Source organism: Tachypleus tridentatus, chromosome 11, assembly GCF_004210375.1.
Source record: "Tachypleus tridentatus isolate NWPU-2018 chromosome 11, ASM421037v1, whole genome shotgun sequence".
Taxonomy (NCBI): domain Eukaryota; kingdom Metazoa; phylum Arthropoda; class Merostomata; order Xiphosura; family Limulidae; genus Tachypleus; species Tachypleus tridentatus.
In genome coordinates this window covers 94,088,009-94,107,198 of record NC_134835.1, presented here as the reverse complement: position 1 = coordinate 94,107,198, position 19,190 = coordinate 94,088,009, and the positions used below count along the sequence as shown (strand labels likewise).

The 19,190-nt window shown below is 35.2% G+C and overlaps 1 protein-coding gene across 7 annotated transcripts in view; it reads right to left on the bottom strand.

The window, feature by feature from the left end:
* LOC143232799 (tight junction protein ZO-1-like) overlaps positions 1-17,956 on the bottom strand; it is a 110,622-nt gene extending 92,666 nt beyond the window's left edge. For 5 of the 7 annotated variants that reach the window (XM_076468664.1, XM_076468666.1, XM_076468665.1 and 2 more), the window contains exon 1: positions 17,657-17,956. In XM_076468664.1, the coding sequence (XP_076324779.1) occupies positions 17,657-17,939 (283 nt within the window). In that variant the 5' untranslated portion in view covers positions 17,940-17,956. Of the gene's footprint in view, positions 1-4,627; positions 4,764-11,205; positions 12,042-17,656 lie in introns of those variants that run through there. The other 2 variants (XM_076468669.1, XM_076468670.1) reach the window with 2 other exon arrangements.
* Positions 17,957-19,190: the final 1,234 nt, after the last annotated feature.

Sequence of the window (19,190 nt, the reverse complement as noted above, 5' to 3'; positions counted from 1 at the left end):
AGTGGTGTCATCACTCTGAGAAGGCTTTCTTACAATGTCATCTGCAATTCGTTGCTTCCAACCCTCTTCAAGCTCTTCTGTGGCTGAAGCATTTTTGTTCCTATCTGCAAACTGTGCAGCAGTAAAAACTTCTCCATTTCTAATTCTCTGACAGATGTACCATCAACTCACTCAATGGAATGCCTTCTTTCTTGTCATCTCGAGGAACTGAGGAAATTTCTTCATCCACTTTGATTTCATAGAAGCGGAAGCACTTCTGTATAATTAATGGCTTCGACTACTTCTGTAACCCAGTAACAGTCATCAAGCACGTTCACTTCTTTAGCATAGATGTTGGCTTCTGTTGCACTTTTCACTTTTGTTAGGACAGCCCGAAGAAATCGTTTTCTGTAAAAGGATCGAGGTGCAATTTAGGAGGAAAAAACAAAATACGGGTGTTCGTGAGTTACACGTTGTTATGATATAGAATATTGCCAACAAGAGAACGTTCCGGCTTTGCAAACGCATCTTTTGGTGGAAGGATTTCAACCATTCCTTGTAAAGACTGTTGGTCATTGATGCCTTTTTATTTCATCAAGGAGGGCTGTTTTCTTTGCGTTAGGAAAACAATGAGGATTTTCGAGATGACCAATGATCAATCGCTTTTTAAACTTTCCCAGTGCACTGGCACGTAGTGCAACCGTAACGTGATCTTTACTTTTTTTGCCTCAGACCCGCTGGTCACCACATGCATCAAGTGAAAGCTCTGGCAATGTGCAATAAATAAAGCGTGTTTCATCTATGTTGTAAATGTCTTTTTTCTGGTAACCTTCAATCAAAGATGGAAGACGATGTCTCAGTTGACGCTTGATTTCTTTCTTGAAAGAAGTGTAGTGCTGATAAGATGTCTGTTTTTAAAATTATTGAGCCAACCATTTGATGCTTTGTATTCAGTGATATCAAAATCTGCTGCATATTTGAGCGCCATATTTTGAATAAATTTTTTCCAATGTTGAACTCTTCTGCTAGTCTGCTAGTTTACGTTGACTCAGTTTTGAACTTTCATAACATTTGATCAACTTGATTTTCTTTTCAATTGATAACTTAGTTCTCTTAGCTTTTGACATCTTGATACTAGGAAGACACAAAATTTCAACAAACAAAAATACGATGTGGAGTTATCAGATGTAACTGTAAGTCCGCCATTTTATACCTGATCTGAGAGCATACGTGCAGGGAAAATCGCGAGATTAGGAGGTCTCAGAGGGTGGATTAGTTGGATTCTCTTTTTCGCAAATTTCAAAGTTTTTCTCTTCAGAGTTTGAACTGCTAAACATTTCAGATTTCTTTTCTGTATTTATTTGACTGTCAACCACTGAAGTAGGAATGTACTGAAAATAAAGCAACAAATCACCGCTTGAGTCATTAGACTGTTTATGTGACATTGTTATACAATTCTCTTGAGGACAACAAAGCACACACACAGAAATAAGCCAACTTGGTCCCTGCTACGAGAATACAATGCGAAATTTATCAGCTTATGTATCCTACAGTGTTCACAACAAGAATTCCCCAGAGTAAGAAGGTTGCACTCTGAATCTGTACAAACGTTTATTATAGTCTGAAAAATATTTATGCACACAGTTACAAAATCCCATTTCCCTTTTACCAAACTTATTCATCAAGCAGTAAGAACTTTAATCCGTGATGACGAGAAAACCCACTTGTAGAGAAAAATATATATATGTAAAAACGGCTGGTATATGTAGAGAAAATTCTATGTAGAGGAGCGAACCTGACGATGACCGCAGAAGGTCGAAACGTTGTTTGCTCCTCTACATAGAATTTTCTCTACACATACCAGCCGTTTTTACGTATACAGTAAAAACTTTATTAACAAGTGCTTACATTTTAGTTATCTTTATTAAAATATAGAAGAACAAATACAAAATACTTTGAAAAACAAATATTTTATTATTCAGTGTTATAGAGAATAGTAAAGTTACTGAATAAACTTTTGAAAATAATTCTCTAAACGATCATAACATGCGCATTTTAACCTGCCAGCAGAAAAATTGTTAATTAATTAACTACCCACTTCACCGAGTACCCATATAGAGAAGGAGACTAATTACACTACCTTTATTTTAAAATATCGAATTGCACCTTACTTAAATATTCAGCATTCAACAGAAAAAATAACAATGAAAAATCAAATAAAAATTAACAATTTAACGTATAAAAGAGAGTAACTGTCATTATTTTTCATACTGACCAAACGCCCCCTAGCGGCACAGCGGAATATTTGACTCGCAATGCTATAAAAACAACTCTTATTTGACTACTGTTAAAAATTTCCATAATACTGATTCAGAAAAATGAAGTTTATATATTTAAGTAACAGTACAGACTGGGCCCGGCGTGGCCAGGTGATTAAGGCACTCGACTCGTAATCTGAAGGTCGCGGATTTGAATCCCCGTTACACCAAACATGCTCGACCTTTTAGCCGTGTAGGCGTTATAATGTGACAGTCAATTCCACTATTCGTTGATAAAAGAGTAGCCCAAGAGTTGGTGGTGGGTGGTGATAACGAGCTGCCTTCCCTCTTGTCTTACACTGCTAAAATAGGGACGGCTAGCGCAGATAGCTTTACGCGAAATTTCATAAAACAAACAAAACAAACAGTACAGACTGAAAATCAATTCTTAAAATTATCATGAAACCTATTTGGACAAAGAAGACTGAATCTGTAACTCTCATTTCATCCTATAGAGGGTTAGCTGGTTGGTTGGTGTGTGTGAGTGTGTTTTCATATAGCAAAGCTACATCGGGCTATCTGCTGAGTCTACCGAGGAGAGTTAAACCCCTGATTTTAGCGTTGGAAATCCGAAGAGTTACCGCTGTATCAATGGAGGATACGTTGGTTGTTGCTACGCAGTGGGGTATATGTGCTGCTGCCAATCACAGGTATCGAAACCCAGTTTTTAGTAGTTCGCAAAATTATAGCTCGCCATGGGTGCACACCAAACCGTTTTAATAATTTCAATTTCTAAGTACATATTAACAAAATTATATATATATTATGTGAATTATATTTGAGACATTAACATATAATGAACTAAATAGCCAATATATAAGAACACTACATTTCAATAGCTTTTAAACTCCTTTCGTTCTATACTTGTGTTCTGTACATTTGTAGGTTTGACAAAACGACGTAGAAGAATTTTCGTGTAGGTTTGTAATGAAATAGTATTGCGTCCCTCGTATGGACAGTGTTAAGTCTAAGGACTTACAGTGGTAAAATCCAGGGTTCGATTCTCTCGATAGACATAGCAGGAAGCCCGATATGGCTTTGCTCTGAAACAAATAATTTCACACTTTAACCTGTCTATAATTTAAGTGTATACATATATTCTATAAGAATAATTTTTAAGTTATGGTACATGCACCACTGGAATTATGTGAAGCTAATATCGGTGATGAACGTAAAAATCCTAAACGTTTTAATACGTCTAGTCTGACCACTACAAGGCTCGTCTTTCACCCACATTGTTTCCTTCCCTTCAAAGTGACAACAATCACACCATATATTTTTCAGTTGTGCCATAAAAAAAAACAGTTACATCCTTCCCATTAATGGATAAGTGTTAAAAATACTACTTTTTGCTAATATTTTTTTTCATTTTTCACTTTTTAAAAAGAGGCTTGGATTTGTACTTTAAAAAAGTTTTGAAAAAAGTGGTACTCGATTCTGAAAAGTTTAAAAGCTACTGATCTAGATAGCCATCCGTGGTCTAAAAGTTGTACACATAATCCTGAAGAAATGTAGGTTAATGATCTTTTAAAACACGCTCACATCTCAAGAGACTGTAACGCGTAATGTATAGACAGAATCTGTTCGATAAGTAATTGATTTCTAATAAGCGTAAGATAGATTTTTGAACATAAATTGTATAGATAAGTTTAAAAATCATGAAATGAAGGAAATGTAAATTGAAAGACACTAACGATTCAAATTGAAATAAAGAGTGATAAACATTTACTGTCACTGTATTTTTATGTTTATATTTCGGCACGTTAATATTTTCAGTGCAAATAACAAAGTTTCATTCATTCTAAGCCCAAAGCTATAGTTTCAGTTATTAAAAGCAAAACTTATTTCGTTCATCAGGGACATTTCTTGTTTTGCACGCAACTGCTTCATTAATAAAATAAATGTAAATAAAATCTTGCTGCCTCCTTCCCCGTTTTTCAATTGAGTGACGAGATGTAATATACAGGTTCGAATTACAATGTTGTGCATTTTAGTAATTACTTGCTATTTGCATTGGCAAAAAATACATGAAAACGCTTAATTTAGTATTATTTACTACTCCAATCGCTCGTCCCCAAACCATAGAGGTAATCTGTGCTCCCCTATGGAGTACTTTTCACACTTCGGGATACGAAACGTTGAAATAAACCGTATTCATTTCTGAAATAGATGTAATTGTTTTACCAAAATGCCTGGAGACACCACTTAAACCCATAACATGATCCAGTCAACTTACTGCTTACTTAGCTGCAGAAACTCAACATATATATATACAGATCAACACTAAAAATACATAGTCATACGGAACTAATATGAAAGATTATAGTCACCTTGACAAGTTCAGATCGATACTTGAGTTAATCGCAAATCTTGAAGACGTGTCATCCACTGTACGCGAGATCACTCAACAATATACGAGGTCTGTTCAAAAAATACGCGGACTGACGTCATAAAACAAAACGTACTTTATTTAGAAGTTACAGGTCTGGGACCTCTTCAAAGTACTCTCCTCCCCAACGCACACACTTATCCCAACAGTGTTTCCACTTGTTAAAACAGTCCTGGTACGCTTCTTTTGTAATGTCCTCCAGCTCCTTCGTCGCATTTGCCTTAATCTAGGGAATCGTCTCAAATCTTCTTCCTTTCAAGGGTCTTTTGAGTTTGGGGAACAAGAAAAAAATCGCAAGGAGCAAGGTCAGGTGAGTAGGGGGGTGGGGAAGAACAGTGATCGAGTGTTTGGCCAAAAACTCACGAGTTCTGAGGGCTGAATTTCGCAGCAACGCGGTGCATCTTCAATTTTTCGGTCAAAATCTCGTAACAAGATCCAACTGATATCCCACACTCTTCAGCAAGCTCCCTGACAGTCAGACGTCGATTTGCCCACACCAGGGTGTTGATTTTGTCGACGTGTGGGTCGTCAGTTGACGTGGAAGGACGTCCAGGGCGCTCATCATCTTCAATGGACTGTCGACCATCCTTAAAACGTTCATGCCACTTGAAACATGCCGTACGCTTCATAGCAACATCACCGTAAGCCGTGTTAAGCATAGCAAAAGTTTCAGTCGCAGGTTTTCCAAGTTTAACACAAAATTTCACAGCAAGTCGTTGCTCCTTCAGGTCATTCATTCTGAAATCCGCCAAACGAAAAAATCGCACTTCACTTAAAATCGCGTAGCTAATACACAAATGAAGATATCTGCAATCGGGAAATGGCGTCGTAATCAGCTGATCTGTGCAAACCTAGCGACACCAAGCGGATTCCCCTGGAATCAACTGGAGCCGCGCAATTCAAACAGTCCGCGTATTTTTTGAACAGCCCTCGTAGGTAACTTAACAGTGTAACATCTCAGAACGATCAAAAGTGTTGTGGAAATACAACAAGCACTCACTTAGTAGAATTTGATAAAGAACCGAAGGCCATCTTTCCAAACTTTTCCAATAATTTCAATACATTGAATATGGCCACATAAATACGTATACCTCATCTGATGTGATACGATTATCGCTAATGTATTTTGGAAAAATTACTTGCGAAAATTATACTCTCTCAGCATCGTTTTGCTTTAACAACACTCGAATCTTGACGCCTCATCACGAAGTTTCTATAAAAATAAGGTGTGCTTCACGCGGTTTGGAAGCGATGACTAAATATGGGTCTGGAGATAGAACGGCATACAGTTTAACGTGATTTTAGTGGGATTGATGTGGTTTAAAATATCAGCATTGGGCGTGGAACTTGTTTGCGAATTGTTTTGCACGTTTCAACGCCTATATATACAAATGAGCCTAAAACATACTTATTCATGTTTCAAACGCAAAGGTAGAGATTTCTAGTCAGTCAGTCAATGCGAGATTTTAAAAGAATAACAATCCATGCCACAAAGATATACGTCCACAGTTTGGTTTTAAGGGAGCAATAAGCCTTTTGGAATGATTCACAAATACTACAGACCTTAATTCTACAGAATGTTTTGAACATATAGTAGCCTTTTCTTCTTCATCAACTGGCCAAACTCTTGAAACCACAAGAAAAATTGCACTAAAAAAACATGAGAACTCATGTGGATTAGTACAATGTGGATTAATGCTGCATGGTAGCGATACACACTACGGTTTTCGTATAACTATCTACATAATGGTAACCAGGAGAAATACGTTCTGCAGGAGCAGAATCGTTTCACGTCACTTTCTTGGTAAATGATCATATAGTTTCCCGGATCTGAGCAATAGTCGATGTTTGGTTGTGGGGTTTTTTGAGGTCATGCGTGTACCATATTAAGCCTTGCATAATTCCAGACCCGAGGGATGTAACTGTCAGGGAAGTGTCCAGCATAGCATACCAGAGGTTTGTTGCTGTTATAACGTCTACTGCAACACGGTTGCAATGCATTCTGAACACTCAATGGAGGAGCAAATTGCAAACAGATGTTGAAATTGACCAGAACAGAAGTCATAGTGGTGTCCCTGGTGGTAACATATGGCAACTGTGACATTTTCTTTGACACGATATCCTCGTGCAATTTCACTTTGTTATACCTTTCCGTTTTATATATATTGACACGCTGCACTTACGAAAGTTTATTTACAATAATCTCGAATAAAATAACCAACACTTTCATCAGTAAGCTGTATAGAAAGTTAGTTATTTGTATGGCTTATCTGAGTAAGAAATAAAAACAAAGAAATACGTAGTTAAAAGACACACCATAATTCTTTACTTACTTATTCAGTATATGTATATGAATTTTTTTATTCAGTTCACAATTTCACGCTACTTCACTCCTCCCTGGGAAAACTTTTGCAGGCACCCATGATAACCTCTATAGTTTGGCACCATGGGCAAAAGCGAAAATTAGATAAAATGAAATACTTACATTTCCTTCTACAACACACATGAATTGGAGACGAATGACGCCCAAAATCAAAGTCCATAGTAGTTAGATTTAAAAGGAACTTACTTGTATCCTAAGGCTAGCGTCACATGTAAACAAGCTAAGAAAATCTTGACGCAAGCTAACGAGAAATACCAATAAAATGTGAACTGATGACAGACAATCTCTGTGGAAGCAGAAATCACAAATCAGTAGAAATCCACCATTTGTTATATCTCTTCAGTAGTCGCGCAGGTGAATAATATTAATTTAAAAAAAATAGACGTAAACGTGGTCACATTACCTATACCATCCTGCCCACAAACTACCATTCACTTTCAGCAGTAAGCTGTATAGAAAGATAGTTGTTTGTATGGCTTATCTGAGTAAGAAATAAAAGCAATGAAATACATAGTTAAAATACACACCACTACGTTTCAGAGTAGCTTATCCTAGCCCCCCCACTAGTACAGCGGTATGTCTCCAGATTTACAACGCTAAAATCAGGGGTTCGATTCCCCTTGGTGGGCTGAGCAGATAGCCATATGTGGCTTTGCTATAAGAAAAAAAAATGTTTATCCTCTGTATTAATAATTCTAGAGCATGAAATAAAAACATAGATATGAAGAGAACAAAATTAATAATGAAATAATTTGTATAGATAAAAAATAACAAACAGGAGGGATTCTTTAATAGCCGCAAAACTTGAAAAATCTTTTAGACAGGATTAGAGAGAATTAATCTATGAGATCTTCATTTCTCTTTTTATGAGCTATACTTTTAAGCACCAGTAATACCAGGGGTGGATCGCGCGTATACTTGATTCGATTTTTTTTATTCATCAGGATCTTTACCAGCCTACCCTCAAACTGAAATTCTTTTAGGCAGGGTTAAAATAAATTAATCTATGAGATCTTGAGCGTGGTCAAATACATCAGTCGAAAGGGTTTGACCTCCTGAGTCTAAAACTGTAATTAGATCTCAAATCGGTCAAGAAATAACGCAGCTATGATCTAAAAGTTGGCACTTGAAAGTAACAACTCGGAGCCATATGATCCGCTAAACCTCGGCTGTAGAAAATAAAATTGGAGTGTTTGTTTTTGAATTTCGCGCAAAAGTACACGAGGGCTATCTGCGCTAACTGTCCCTAATTTAGCAGTATAAGACTAGAGGGAAGGTAGCTAGTCATCACCACCCACCGCCAACTCTTGGGCTACTATTTTAACAACGAATATTGGAATTGACCGTAACATAATAATGCCTCCACGGCTGAAAGAGCAAGCATATTTGATGTGACGGGGATTCGAACTCGCAACCCTCCTATTACGAGTCGAGCGTCTTAACCACCTGGCCATGCCAGACCAAAATTGGAATGAAATATTTGTAAAATAACTTTTATAGTTTTTAAAAAGACCACAAAAAATTACTCGATTTTTAACTTGTGAGATTCGTTAAACATTTCCCAGTCGCTAATGTTTCGGACTGTGGAACTAAAAGTCCAATGTTCACGCCCTGTTAACGCACCGGCCGTGGATGTGTTATAAAAATAACAATCAAATTCCACTATTCGTTGAGACAAGACTAACTGAAAAGCTGGTGTTTTAACATTATGAATGTCTATCACAAATAATGTCGAGAGTAACTTTGCGCAATATCCAACAAACAAACGTCTATCGCTTAACCCTGCAATTAAAGACTTATTTTTATGTTCCATTACTAGTGGGATATACAAACAGCAGCAGTTTTATCTTGTCTTTTACAACTGTGGCATTTTCATTGGCATAATACTCTTAACAATCTCATTCAATTTCACTTTGCTATACCTTTTCGTTATATATATATATATATATATATTGACACGCTGTACGTACGAAAGTTTATTTACAATCATCTCGAATAAAATAACCTGCATGGATTCGAGTAGTGGTTAGTGGGATTTATTACAATAATTATACTACTTTTCTATAATTTTTGAGACTCATTATTAGGGAGTCTGTAACTAAAAAAGTCACAAGCAATATGGTGCACAAGTAATTATCAAAATGTATTCAAAAAGTCTATGATGTCCCTGAACCTACAAAGTCTAAAAGCAAGACAGGAAATATTGACCATTAGTTAATGGATGGATTGAAAGTTATTCCAATAAAGTTAAGGTTAACTAAAGAACTGAGAAACTGTATCGTCGAAAAAAATATAAAAAACATGAATTTTGGATATATGAAATTTGCTTCTCAATTAAGAGAAACACTGAGTTCGAAGTGTTTATTTGTTTGTTTGTTTTTATTTAAGCACAAAGTTACACAGTATCGAAACCCAGTTTTCAGTTTTATACGTCTTCAGATATGCTGCTGTGCTACAGGGGTCAAGATTTCGAAGGGCGTCGTGCTCTGACTTAAGTAGTGGGTGAGGACTAGAGGGTTTTAATCAGGCAACGCTGGAAAAATAGGTTCTTCTTAAAATAAACGTGTTCCTATTCTGTTTAGTTCAATACAGAATTCTTACCAAATTGTAAGTTTCAATGTCAAACTCGTATATGTTTGCTGCATATTCTATAATCTATACACTCAGATTCGCAAAAATCCGTGAAAAAAAGACTGTCAAGTTGACCAAATAAAAATCTGTTCATTTTATTTCACATACACATAACAATAGAGGATTACTTTCTAAACAATCCCGCCATGACCAAATAGTTAAGACTCTCGACTAATAATCTGAGGGTCGCGGGTTCTAATTTCCGTCACACCAAACATGCTCGCCCTTTCAGCCGTGGGGCATTATAATGTTACGATCAATTCCTCTATTCGTTGGTAAAAGAGTAGCCCTAGAATTGGCGGTGTGTGATGATGACTAGCTGCTTCACACTAGTCTTACACTGCAAAATTAGGGACCTAGTGCAATTAGCGCTCGTATAGCTTTGCGCGAAGTTCAAAAACAAATTTATCAGTGTAAGAAATGTACATTTCTTGGTCAAAATATATTCTGTATAATTTTAAGGTAATATTTTGGGGATAGGGGATCATCATACTTAAGAACTCTTCCTTCCCTGGCTAAACATATTCTATATAGTTTTAACGGATTTTTCTTTTTTTTGGAGGGGGGTGTTATCATACTTAAATATATGTCTTGGCAAAACTTATTGTACTGTTAAAATAGTAATTTTCGGGTTGCTTATTAAACGTTGTTAGTACAAAAGGAGGTTACATTGTTGGATGATTAACGAAAACAATAGAATTTAACTAAACCAAATTTATCTGTACCTCCAAGACGCACCTTTTCTTCACTTATTTCGTCGGTCTCAAAGAAATTCTTAAACACCGCATTTTCAGCAAAAATTACACAGATAAATCTAATGCTATGATGAACAAAAGTACGGATATACTCTGCAAGAGGCTTAAAACACAACTCTTAAGTCTTTTCATTGTATCGTAGATCAGGAAGAGAATAGTTAGTGATTCAAAACAATCAAACAATCCCAGCAGCACAGCTTAGCAAAGTTATGCAAAATAGAAAGTTTGTGAAATAAATTTTAATCTGTTTTCTAGAACAGAAACAGTTGAAAGGACTAACTGGAGAATTATCTAAAATTCACTTTGTTGGTTTGGTACGCGCCAAATTTAAAAAGTTTAGATACTAATACAAGCGTGGTAAGACTCCTGATAAAAACATGATTTTCGTCAGTACGCGTCTATACAGCTTTTGTGTTCTACACCGAAGTAAGATAGTAAGGGAGAAATAATGGTATAATTATTTCGGATATTCGTGGACAGCTACACAATAGCTGTCTGCGCTAGCTAACCCTGCCTAATCTTCAACTGACAGACTTCAGAGAGAGCAGCTAGTCAACAGCACCTATTGCCAAATGTTGAATTACCGAAACAAATAGTAGGATTTGTTCGTTACCCTTATAACGCACCCACGGCTCCAAAATGCGGAGTGCAATTTAATAGCAACTAGACACGATCCAAGAACACTCAGGTTCGCAGACCATCACGGCGTTTCTAAGAAACAGTTTTAGAAATGACAACTTTTAGACTTACCAATGTAGAGCTTAGCTGGGTCTTTCTTGTTTAACCATCCTAATAACACTTCTATTGGATAACTAATGTGATTCATGTCTTTAAAGCGCTACAGATACACAAACAACAACTGGTCACAAACAGTTATCAATCTGCACGTCAGTTCTGAAATAAATCTTGTCATTTAACTATGTGGTATCGATGAAAGGTTGCATAATAAAATTTACTCTTCAGTTTATTAATTAAAGCCCAGGCAAATTTCTCAGCCTTATTCAACGCTGGGAACTGCACATATTCACAAACACGATGTTTTCTCTATCTTTAGTATGGGTATAATCATTCGTTCTATTCCTCGGTCGTTATGACAACGCGATTTTTGTTTGTTTGTTTTTGAAATTGATTCATGGACTAATTTATTTATCACTCGCTTTATATTATCACAGCTTTCATTCTACACTTCATGATATATATATATATATTTCTCTCTATCTATCTTCCTTTATAGCAAACCAAAAGAATGCAGTATTCGTGGGTTAATTAAATGTTGCACGTAACACGTAAAAGTTCGCGACATTTCTACGAGTCTCTCGGCGCACTATATAATACCTGCGTCAAGTACAGCTTTCATTTGGGGAATCTCGGTATGACTGTAATTGGACGTCTTGTTGCTTCTATATAAGACAGCTATTTTTATCAGTTTCGTCACATTGAAGCTAAGCGTGTTGCAGAGATTAGTTCATTGAATTTTTATCCATAATCGGTAAACTCGTGAAGAAATCACGTGATAAGTTCGTATAAGTTCCTTTGCAGAATGTTAGGAGCAAAAACTGGTAAAACTACAACTATAAAAGGTATCAGCAGTGATATCATGCGCCTACTGAACAGTCTGAAAAGAAAGCCTAATTTAAAACAACACCCATTCTATCTTACTCAGACTCTAAATATGCTATTTTTTATTTTTCAAAATTCAAGTTAACTACAGGGTTTCGGTGTAGTTGCTGAATCACGTGATGAAACTTCGTGTAGAGTATTCAGGCGCTATAACAACACGCCTCTTTTTCCTTTTTACGCAGAAAGCAATATTGTTTCATTATATTGACAAGCACTTTACTACATCGGGGAGCTGAATAACGTAGTGTGTGCCTTGCACATATTAAATTAAAAGGTATAATTACTTATACGCTGCCCTAATTCTATTATATAGTCAAGTGAACGGATACATGTGGGCCGTCGCTGAATTTACACACAGAGAAAATTAGAATGAAAGATTCAGTTTTGTTCTTGTTGTTTCGAACTATTCATATGCGTGAGAAAAAACACAATATTAAATTAAAGGTGGCTGAAGCTGAATGCCCACGGCACCTATCAGCACAAAGACTCCACGCTCTATTTGTATGTTCTAAAAACCGTTCGTTGAAACAAACAAAAATGTTACATTAAGGGGCCATTCATTTACACTGTTAATAAAATATACCCTCCCCAGGGAGAAAGAAAAACACGCACAGAGTAACCTTTTATTTCTATGTTTATATATTGTCACAATAAAACACTGCACTTATTTCAATTCTGAATTTAAACGCATGAACTTAACACACTTTAGTCTTGGAAAATAGAGTAAGAGTAGGAAGTCCTGACGAACTGACAACAGTAAAAACATTTAATAGTAGTTGCTCTTCTTGACCAAAGCATATAATGAATTTTAAACTCATTACGGTCTTGGATTAAACAATGGATAAATACAACCTATTTATAAAATATCTATTAGTTTTTACACAGCATTGTGGAGTTTATAAACCAGTAAATATATTTTCTTATGAGTATAAACATCATATACCAAAAGTTTACTACAGTGACCTAAAATCAAAGCAACCGCTGATTTGAATACCTATGGCTATGCTATTATTTCGTTACTAAATATAATTAACATATTTATAAGCATATAGAAGAAACTAATACATAATAATGTTTTCTGATAAACATTTTCTTAATTAAGAAAGTTAAAAATACTTTATGATATAGTCTAATATAATATAACAATTGATTTGCACTTTGAGCTTAGCATTTGCATTTGTGACTAAACGAATTCCCCTAAATTGGCTGACCCTCGGGAGAAATTATTGGATTTATGACTGAAATTATCGTTAATGGCGCAACATGCGCAAGAAAAGTATAATGAATTAGTTACACTGACGGCCAATCGAATATTTAGATGTATATGTGTAACACATTGACTAAGACATGCAAAATTTTACTTCATGAGGTCACTTAACTTTTGTTACACTTTGCACAGTTTGCAGCAAAAAAAAACAAACTATTATGAAGTATGTGTCGAACATTAAAAGTTAAAGAGTCTTGAAAACGAGGTATATGTGACAAAAACTACATTAGACTGTAGACCTTATGTATTCATTTTTCTCACATTTCTCTTTAATTTGTTTTGTGTGGATTTCAAATAAGTAGTGTATACAAGTAACGTTTCAAACCTATCGCTGATACTGGGAGTAGTTGTTACACAACGAAGGATTTACTCTCGATACCAGAGCTAGTCACTATCCAGCAGAAGGTTTACTCTCACAACCAGGAGGCGTCAACGAAGGCGGGCTATAGCAGGCAATATAATTATATCTGGTACTATATTTATATATGGATTACACGAATTAGAATTGCAATGTTGAACGCTTAAAACTGATCTGTGTAAATGAAAGAGTGAAAGCATACTAGCGTGTTTTGTATCATAAATAATGGGCTTAAAGATTATTGTTAATCTTTCATTCAACAGTGGTTAGCGTGCCGGTCTTAAAATAATCAACACATTTATTTATAGGTATGTTATAAGAGTGACAGTTAATCCCAGTGTTAGCTTAAGAACAGCCATGTATCGGGCGACTGCTGTTGACTGTTTACTCTCCTTTGCTGGGCAGTTGAAACTGGTTTTTTTTTAACCTAGCAGATGTTGCGGTTCAGATTTAAATTACAAAACAACCTTCAACAGCACTTAAAATAATAATGATAAGGAAACATTTTATTGAAGTTAGAAGAAGGAAATAAAAACAAAGAAATATGTAAAGGATTTTTTCTAAAAACGTAGCTACTTGATTGAGCATTTCGTTTCTGCTATAGGTATGCGTATATACATATATATATATATGTACAATCAATAATTTCAGATACATCACAGAATCAGTCTATGATTGAAAGCGAATTTGTATATGACTGGAATGTTGTCTACAAGACGTATAATGGTGGCTTTCTTGAACAGGTTGCATTTATCTCTATAACACTCTTGTCCACAAGTCACTCAGAAAAACTTAGAACAAGGTGAATTATCACATACATGCAAAAAATGTGAAAAAGACAATGTGGTAGGAACATGGATAAGAAGAAAACGGGGGTAGAATAACGTTCTATGCACGTGCTTGTGTCTTATTGTAATTGATAACAAAACAAATTCTGAGCCCGAAAAATCACAAGGTTTATTACCAAACATAGGGATAAATTTCCATATCTAGCCACTAAACCCCTGATTTGTGACTACACAGATTAAAAGTCCTGGGTCTCTCGTTGCAATTCAGTTGAGGTGTCGTGATTTGCAAGTGCACGGGGCGCTTAAAATCTACCTCTTCTGGGAGTGTTATATTACAGGAATTTCCGATAGGAAGTTCACTATTTTACTATTATAAAACCATGTAAGGCACACAGTTTGATATTGCCAAATGAAAGTTTATCTATTTCAGCATTCTATAACAATCACAGTTTTTTTTCTTCCAAAGGGAATCTTACCTATTTTGTTATTATAAAACTATGCAAGCTACACAGCTTCAGTGTTTCCAAAGGAAAGTTCATCTACTTTATTTACTATTCTAAAACCATTCATTGTTCTTATTTTTCCAATGGGAAGCTCACCTATTTTACTATTATAAAGCTATGCCAGATACACAGCAGTTTTAATGTTTCTGATGGGAAGTTCGCCTATTTTATTATTATAAAATTATGCACAGTTTAACGTTTCAAAGAAACGAATATCTGTAATACTGACCCATATCAGTAAAATAAAGATAGACGTGATTCCAACAGAATAAAAAACAGTTGCCTTATAACCAGGTATCAGATGCACATCGAATGGACAAAAGAAAGTTAAAACTGTTTGTCAACGGATATAAATAACACAATATCATAATGGTTTGTTGCAGCTACAGAAATAACCTTTCCTGGAACTGTGATAGCAATGGCCTAATGGTTAGCGTGGCAAACTATGAATCTAAGGGTCCTTTTTTTGGCGCCCCAGTCCCACAGGAATGCGCTCTATATTTGAGGATGTATGTGAGTTATAAGAATGAGGGTCAATTCCACTGTTCTATTAGAACAACTTAAAAGCAGGCGGTAGATAGATGCTCTTAACTAGCTGCCTTACCTTTAGTCTTTTTGTCGAAAGTTAGAGGCAGTTAGTGTTTACATAGACTCGCGCGAATATTAAAAACAAAACAAACAAAAGAAGTGTTTCTGAGAACATTTTGCCAAACAAAAGGCAAAGCCATACGAGCGTTATCTGGAAGAAGCGGATCGCTCCAAAACTCTATTTAAACGCTTACAAACGTCCAGACAAATTATTATCGTCCTGTCTGTGATACATTTCAAAAGATATGGAGTTTATCCAAGATATTTATGGTTTCACAGATTACAGTTATAATGGCTAGTTAAACACCCATACAATCTAGAGAATATCAAAGCTAACTTTGCATGTTGTCAGCCTGACTTTCTGACACTACAACAGCGCAAGAACATAACACATCATTCTGCGGATTGGGTGCCCATATGAAATGGCTCTACCAAGATAAACCATCTAGAATTCTAGATTAATGCCCAGGCCAGTCATCTAGCTAATGTCTGCGCAGGATGTGTTTGTTTGTTTTTAAATTTTGTGCAAAGCTACACGAAGGTTAGCTGCGCTAGCCGTCTCTAATTAAGCAGTGTAAGACTAGAGGGAAGGCAGATAGTCATCACCACCCACCGCCAACTCTTGGGCTATTCTTTTACTAACAAATAGTGGAATTAACCCTCACATTATAACGCGACTCCCACGGCTGAAAGGGCGAGCATGTTTGGTGCGACGGGGATTTGGACCCCTAATCTTCAGATTGAGAGTCGAGCGACTTAACCACCTGGCCATGCCGGGCCACCTGTAGGATGTGAGTATTTTGTACTACAGATGGAAACTGATACCTTACTATTTAATTTCATAATAATTACGACTTTAACTTTTACACAGGTTGATAAGATTATTTTCATATGGGTATACACACTTAGTTCAAATGTCAAGACTCAGACGCAGGATATAAACAAGGCGGAAACTTCAGATAAACATCCTGATTTTTAAACTTTATTTTTATGATGTTAAACACGTGATGACAGCACAAGCAAGGATAACCTATAAAACTACAAATACATTATTCTACCACAATGAACCGCTAATTTTTCTCCTTCGATATAGCGTCAAAGATTTTTTGTTCGTTTGAATTTCGTGCAGAGCTACCAAGGGCTATCTGTTTCTGAAAAATAAAAGAATCATTTTACTTTATATGTTTGTGTTTCATGTGTTTTTCTTACAACAAGGCCACATGGGGCTATCTCCTGTGCCCACCGAGAGGAATCGAACCTCTGATTTTAGTGTTGTAAATCCAGCGGGGGACTTCATTATATGAAAGATAACATGCTTAAACAAAGCAACGAATTATCATATCTTCATTTTTTTCTCTTTCTTTCGCACAGCAGATAGCCCAGTGTGACTTGGCTATAATAAAACTCACAACCTCTCGGTTTTTCTGAATTTTATAAAAATACAGGTTATTTTCAGAAGTTCCTTTTGGTGACACAAACTTAAATGCTCTTATTAACTTGTAGTTATTAAAAATATTGTTTTATTTATTTATAGTTATATAAATATCACTTTTAAAATTAAGATGGAGTTTATTATCGAGAGATTCTATACTGTATCTATTAAAGGTAGAGTAAAGCCTATAGTTTTGCATTAGCTGAAACAAGTGATATAGATTAGAGGCCAACTACTAGAAGAACAATGTGCCCCTATTTAGCGAAGTTTTCTATGCGTGTTTACGATCAACATCAAAGAAAGAATAATATATTTCTTTAATAGTTTTATATATATATATAATATATTCAGAATAGCTAATATACTTTCGACTATACATAACTACTTGCAAAGCATTCAAAAGATGAATATAAGTTTACATAAACTATCGATACGGTACCTACGTACGCTACATTTACTCGATGTATGTTGAACGAGCCAATCGATGTTGAGCCGTTAACTCCTGTCCATGGGACAGAAGTTTCCACACTGAAACGTTTAATCCTATAAATTCCTCTAATAACAATATTGTAAACAGTTAATTTAAAACGTACTAAGAAACTAAAGAAATATTGAAACTTTTTTCTTTAAATTTTGTACACTTACCTGTTCCCAGACTGTCTAATAGAAAAGTTGTTAACAGGTTTGGACATATACTTTCTAAACAAACACAAAACTCGCGGAATGTCCCTATCCCCTTTTTAGAGATAATATTTACTAATAACAAAGACTTTTTAAAAGGGTCTTTTTCGTCCCATAAATTCCTTTCTTCGTGCTCTGAAAGCAGTCCTCGGTGGTATAACACTGGAATTAGTTTTACTAAGTTTAAGTCTCCAATTTTATCTTTGTGTCTATCGAGCAACTTTACAAACCCGTTTGAGTTCGCCATTTTGAACTTCAAGTCAAATTAAATTATTTTGTAACCTGCTGCCATCTTGTGTTAAGTATTTAACATAAATTATAAAATTCATCTTTCTTTTCCTCGCAATATCAGAGGCTCACATTTGATACTTTTGTAATTTTTGGAAATACTATTTTTTTGGAAATTTGGTAATACTATTTCATGTCAATTTGTTGTTAAGCGTACATTTTAATGAATAAATGTATTGAAGACGACAGTATTGTGACTGTATTTAAATTTGTTTTCATAAATATTATGTTAAAAATATGCATTCCATACTAGACTTACCAAAAACAAGTTGCTTCAAATTTGTCGAATGGATAATAAATATAAATTCAAAAAGATTACCTGAATATTGTTTGAGAATAATAAAATCTGTACATAGCAATTTTTGTTCACAAAATGTGCAGGTACTCATATGTGGCAAATATTTATTTAAGAGATATCTCCTATTTGTTTTTCATCAAAATAGATCGGTTGTTGTCAAGCGCAAGGTTACAAACTGAACTATCTATTCTCTCCTCGCCACAGGTTTCGAAAACTATTTTAGGAATCATAAGTTTGCAGACTGAGCAACTTATAAAAGAAAAGCATGATTTTATTATGCAGGTGGGGGTGGGAATAATGTTTTGGGAATACGTAGTAATTATATTTTTCATAAGACAGAGCCAACGCTAATAAAGAAAGAATAGCTTTAAGTAAAATAGTTAAGCCTCAGTATATTGAATATGAACTTTAGCTGAGTTGAAATATTAAATGAGAAAACAAAACACTAATAATTTGATTCCGTTATCACAAAAGCTTGATCGAATACATTTCATTGAATGCTGGTTTGTTGTTTCACTTGATATGTAATAAAAATAGAAACAATTAGTATAATTTCTGTGACAGCGTCGTGTGCAAGTGTTTTATATGTATACAATAAATGAAAACTTCAGATATTATCAACAAACACGCGGTTAATATGAATAATAAAGAACAAAGAAAGCTTAGATCAAAAAACAATACTTTTAACTCCATATAGATATCACAATTAGTAGTGTATAATTAGTGTGAATTTACACACTATTTATTATTATTCAGGTTTTGATGTAAAAAGAAACTATCAGATTAGTAAAGATTATTAAGAAGTTTGGTTGCTCCTGAAGTCCGGGCGGTAACTTAACATTAATCCATGTAAATATGAGAACAAAGTTTCAGAACTAAACGGATATTGCTAAAAGTTTAAGTGGTTTGATT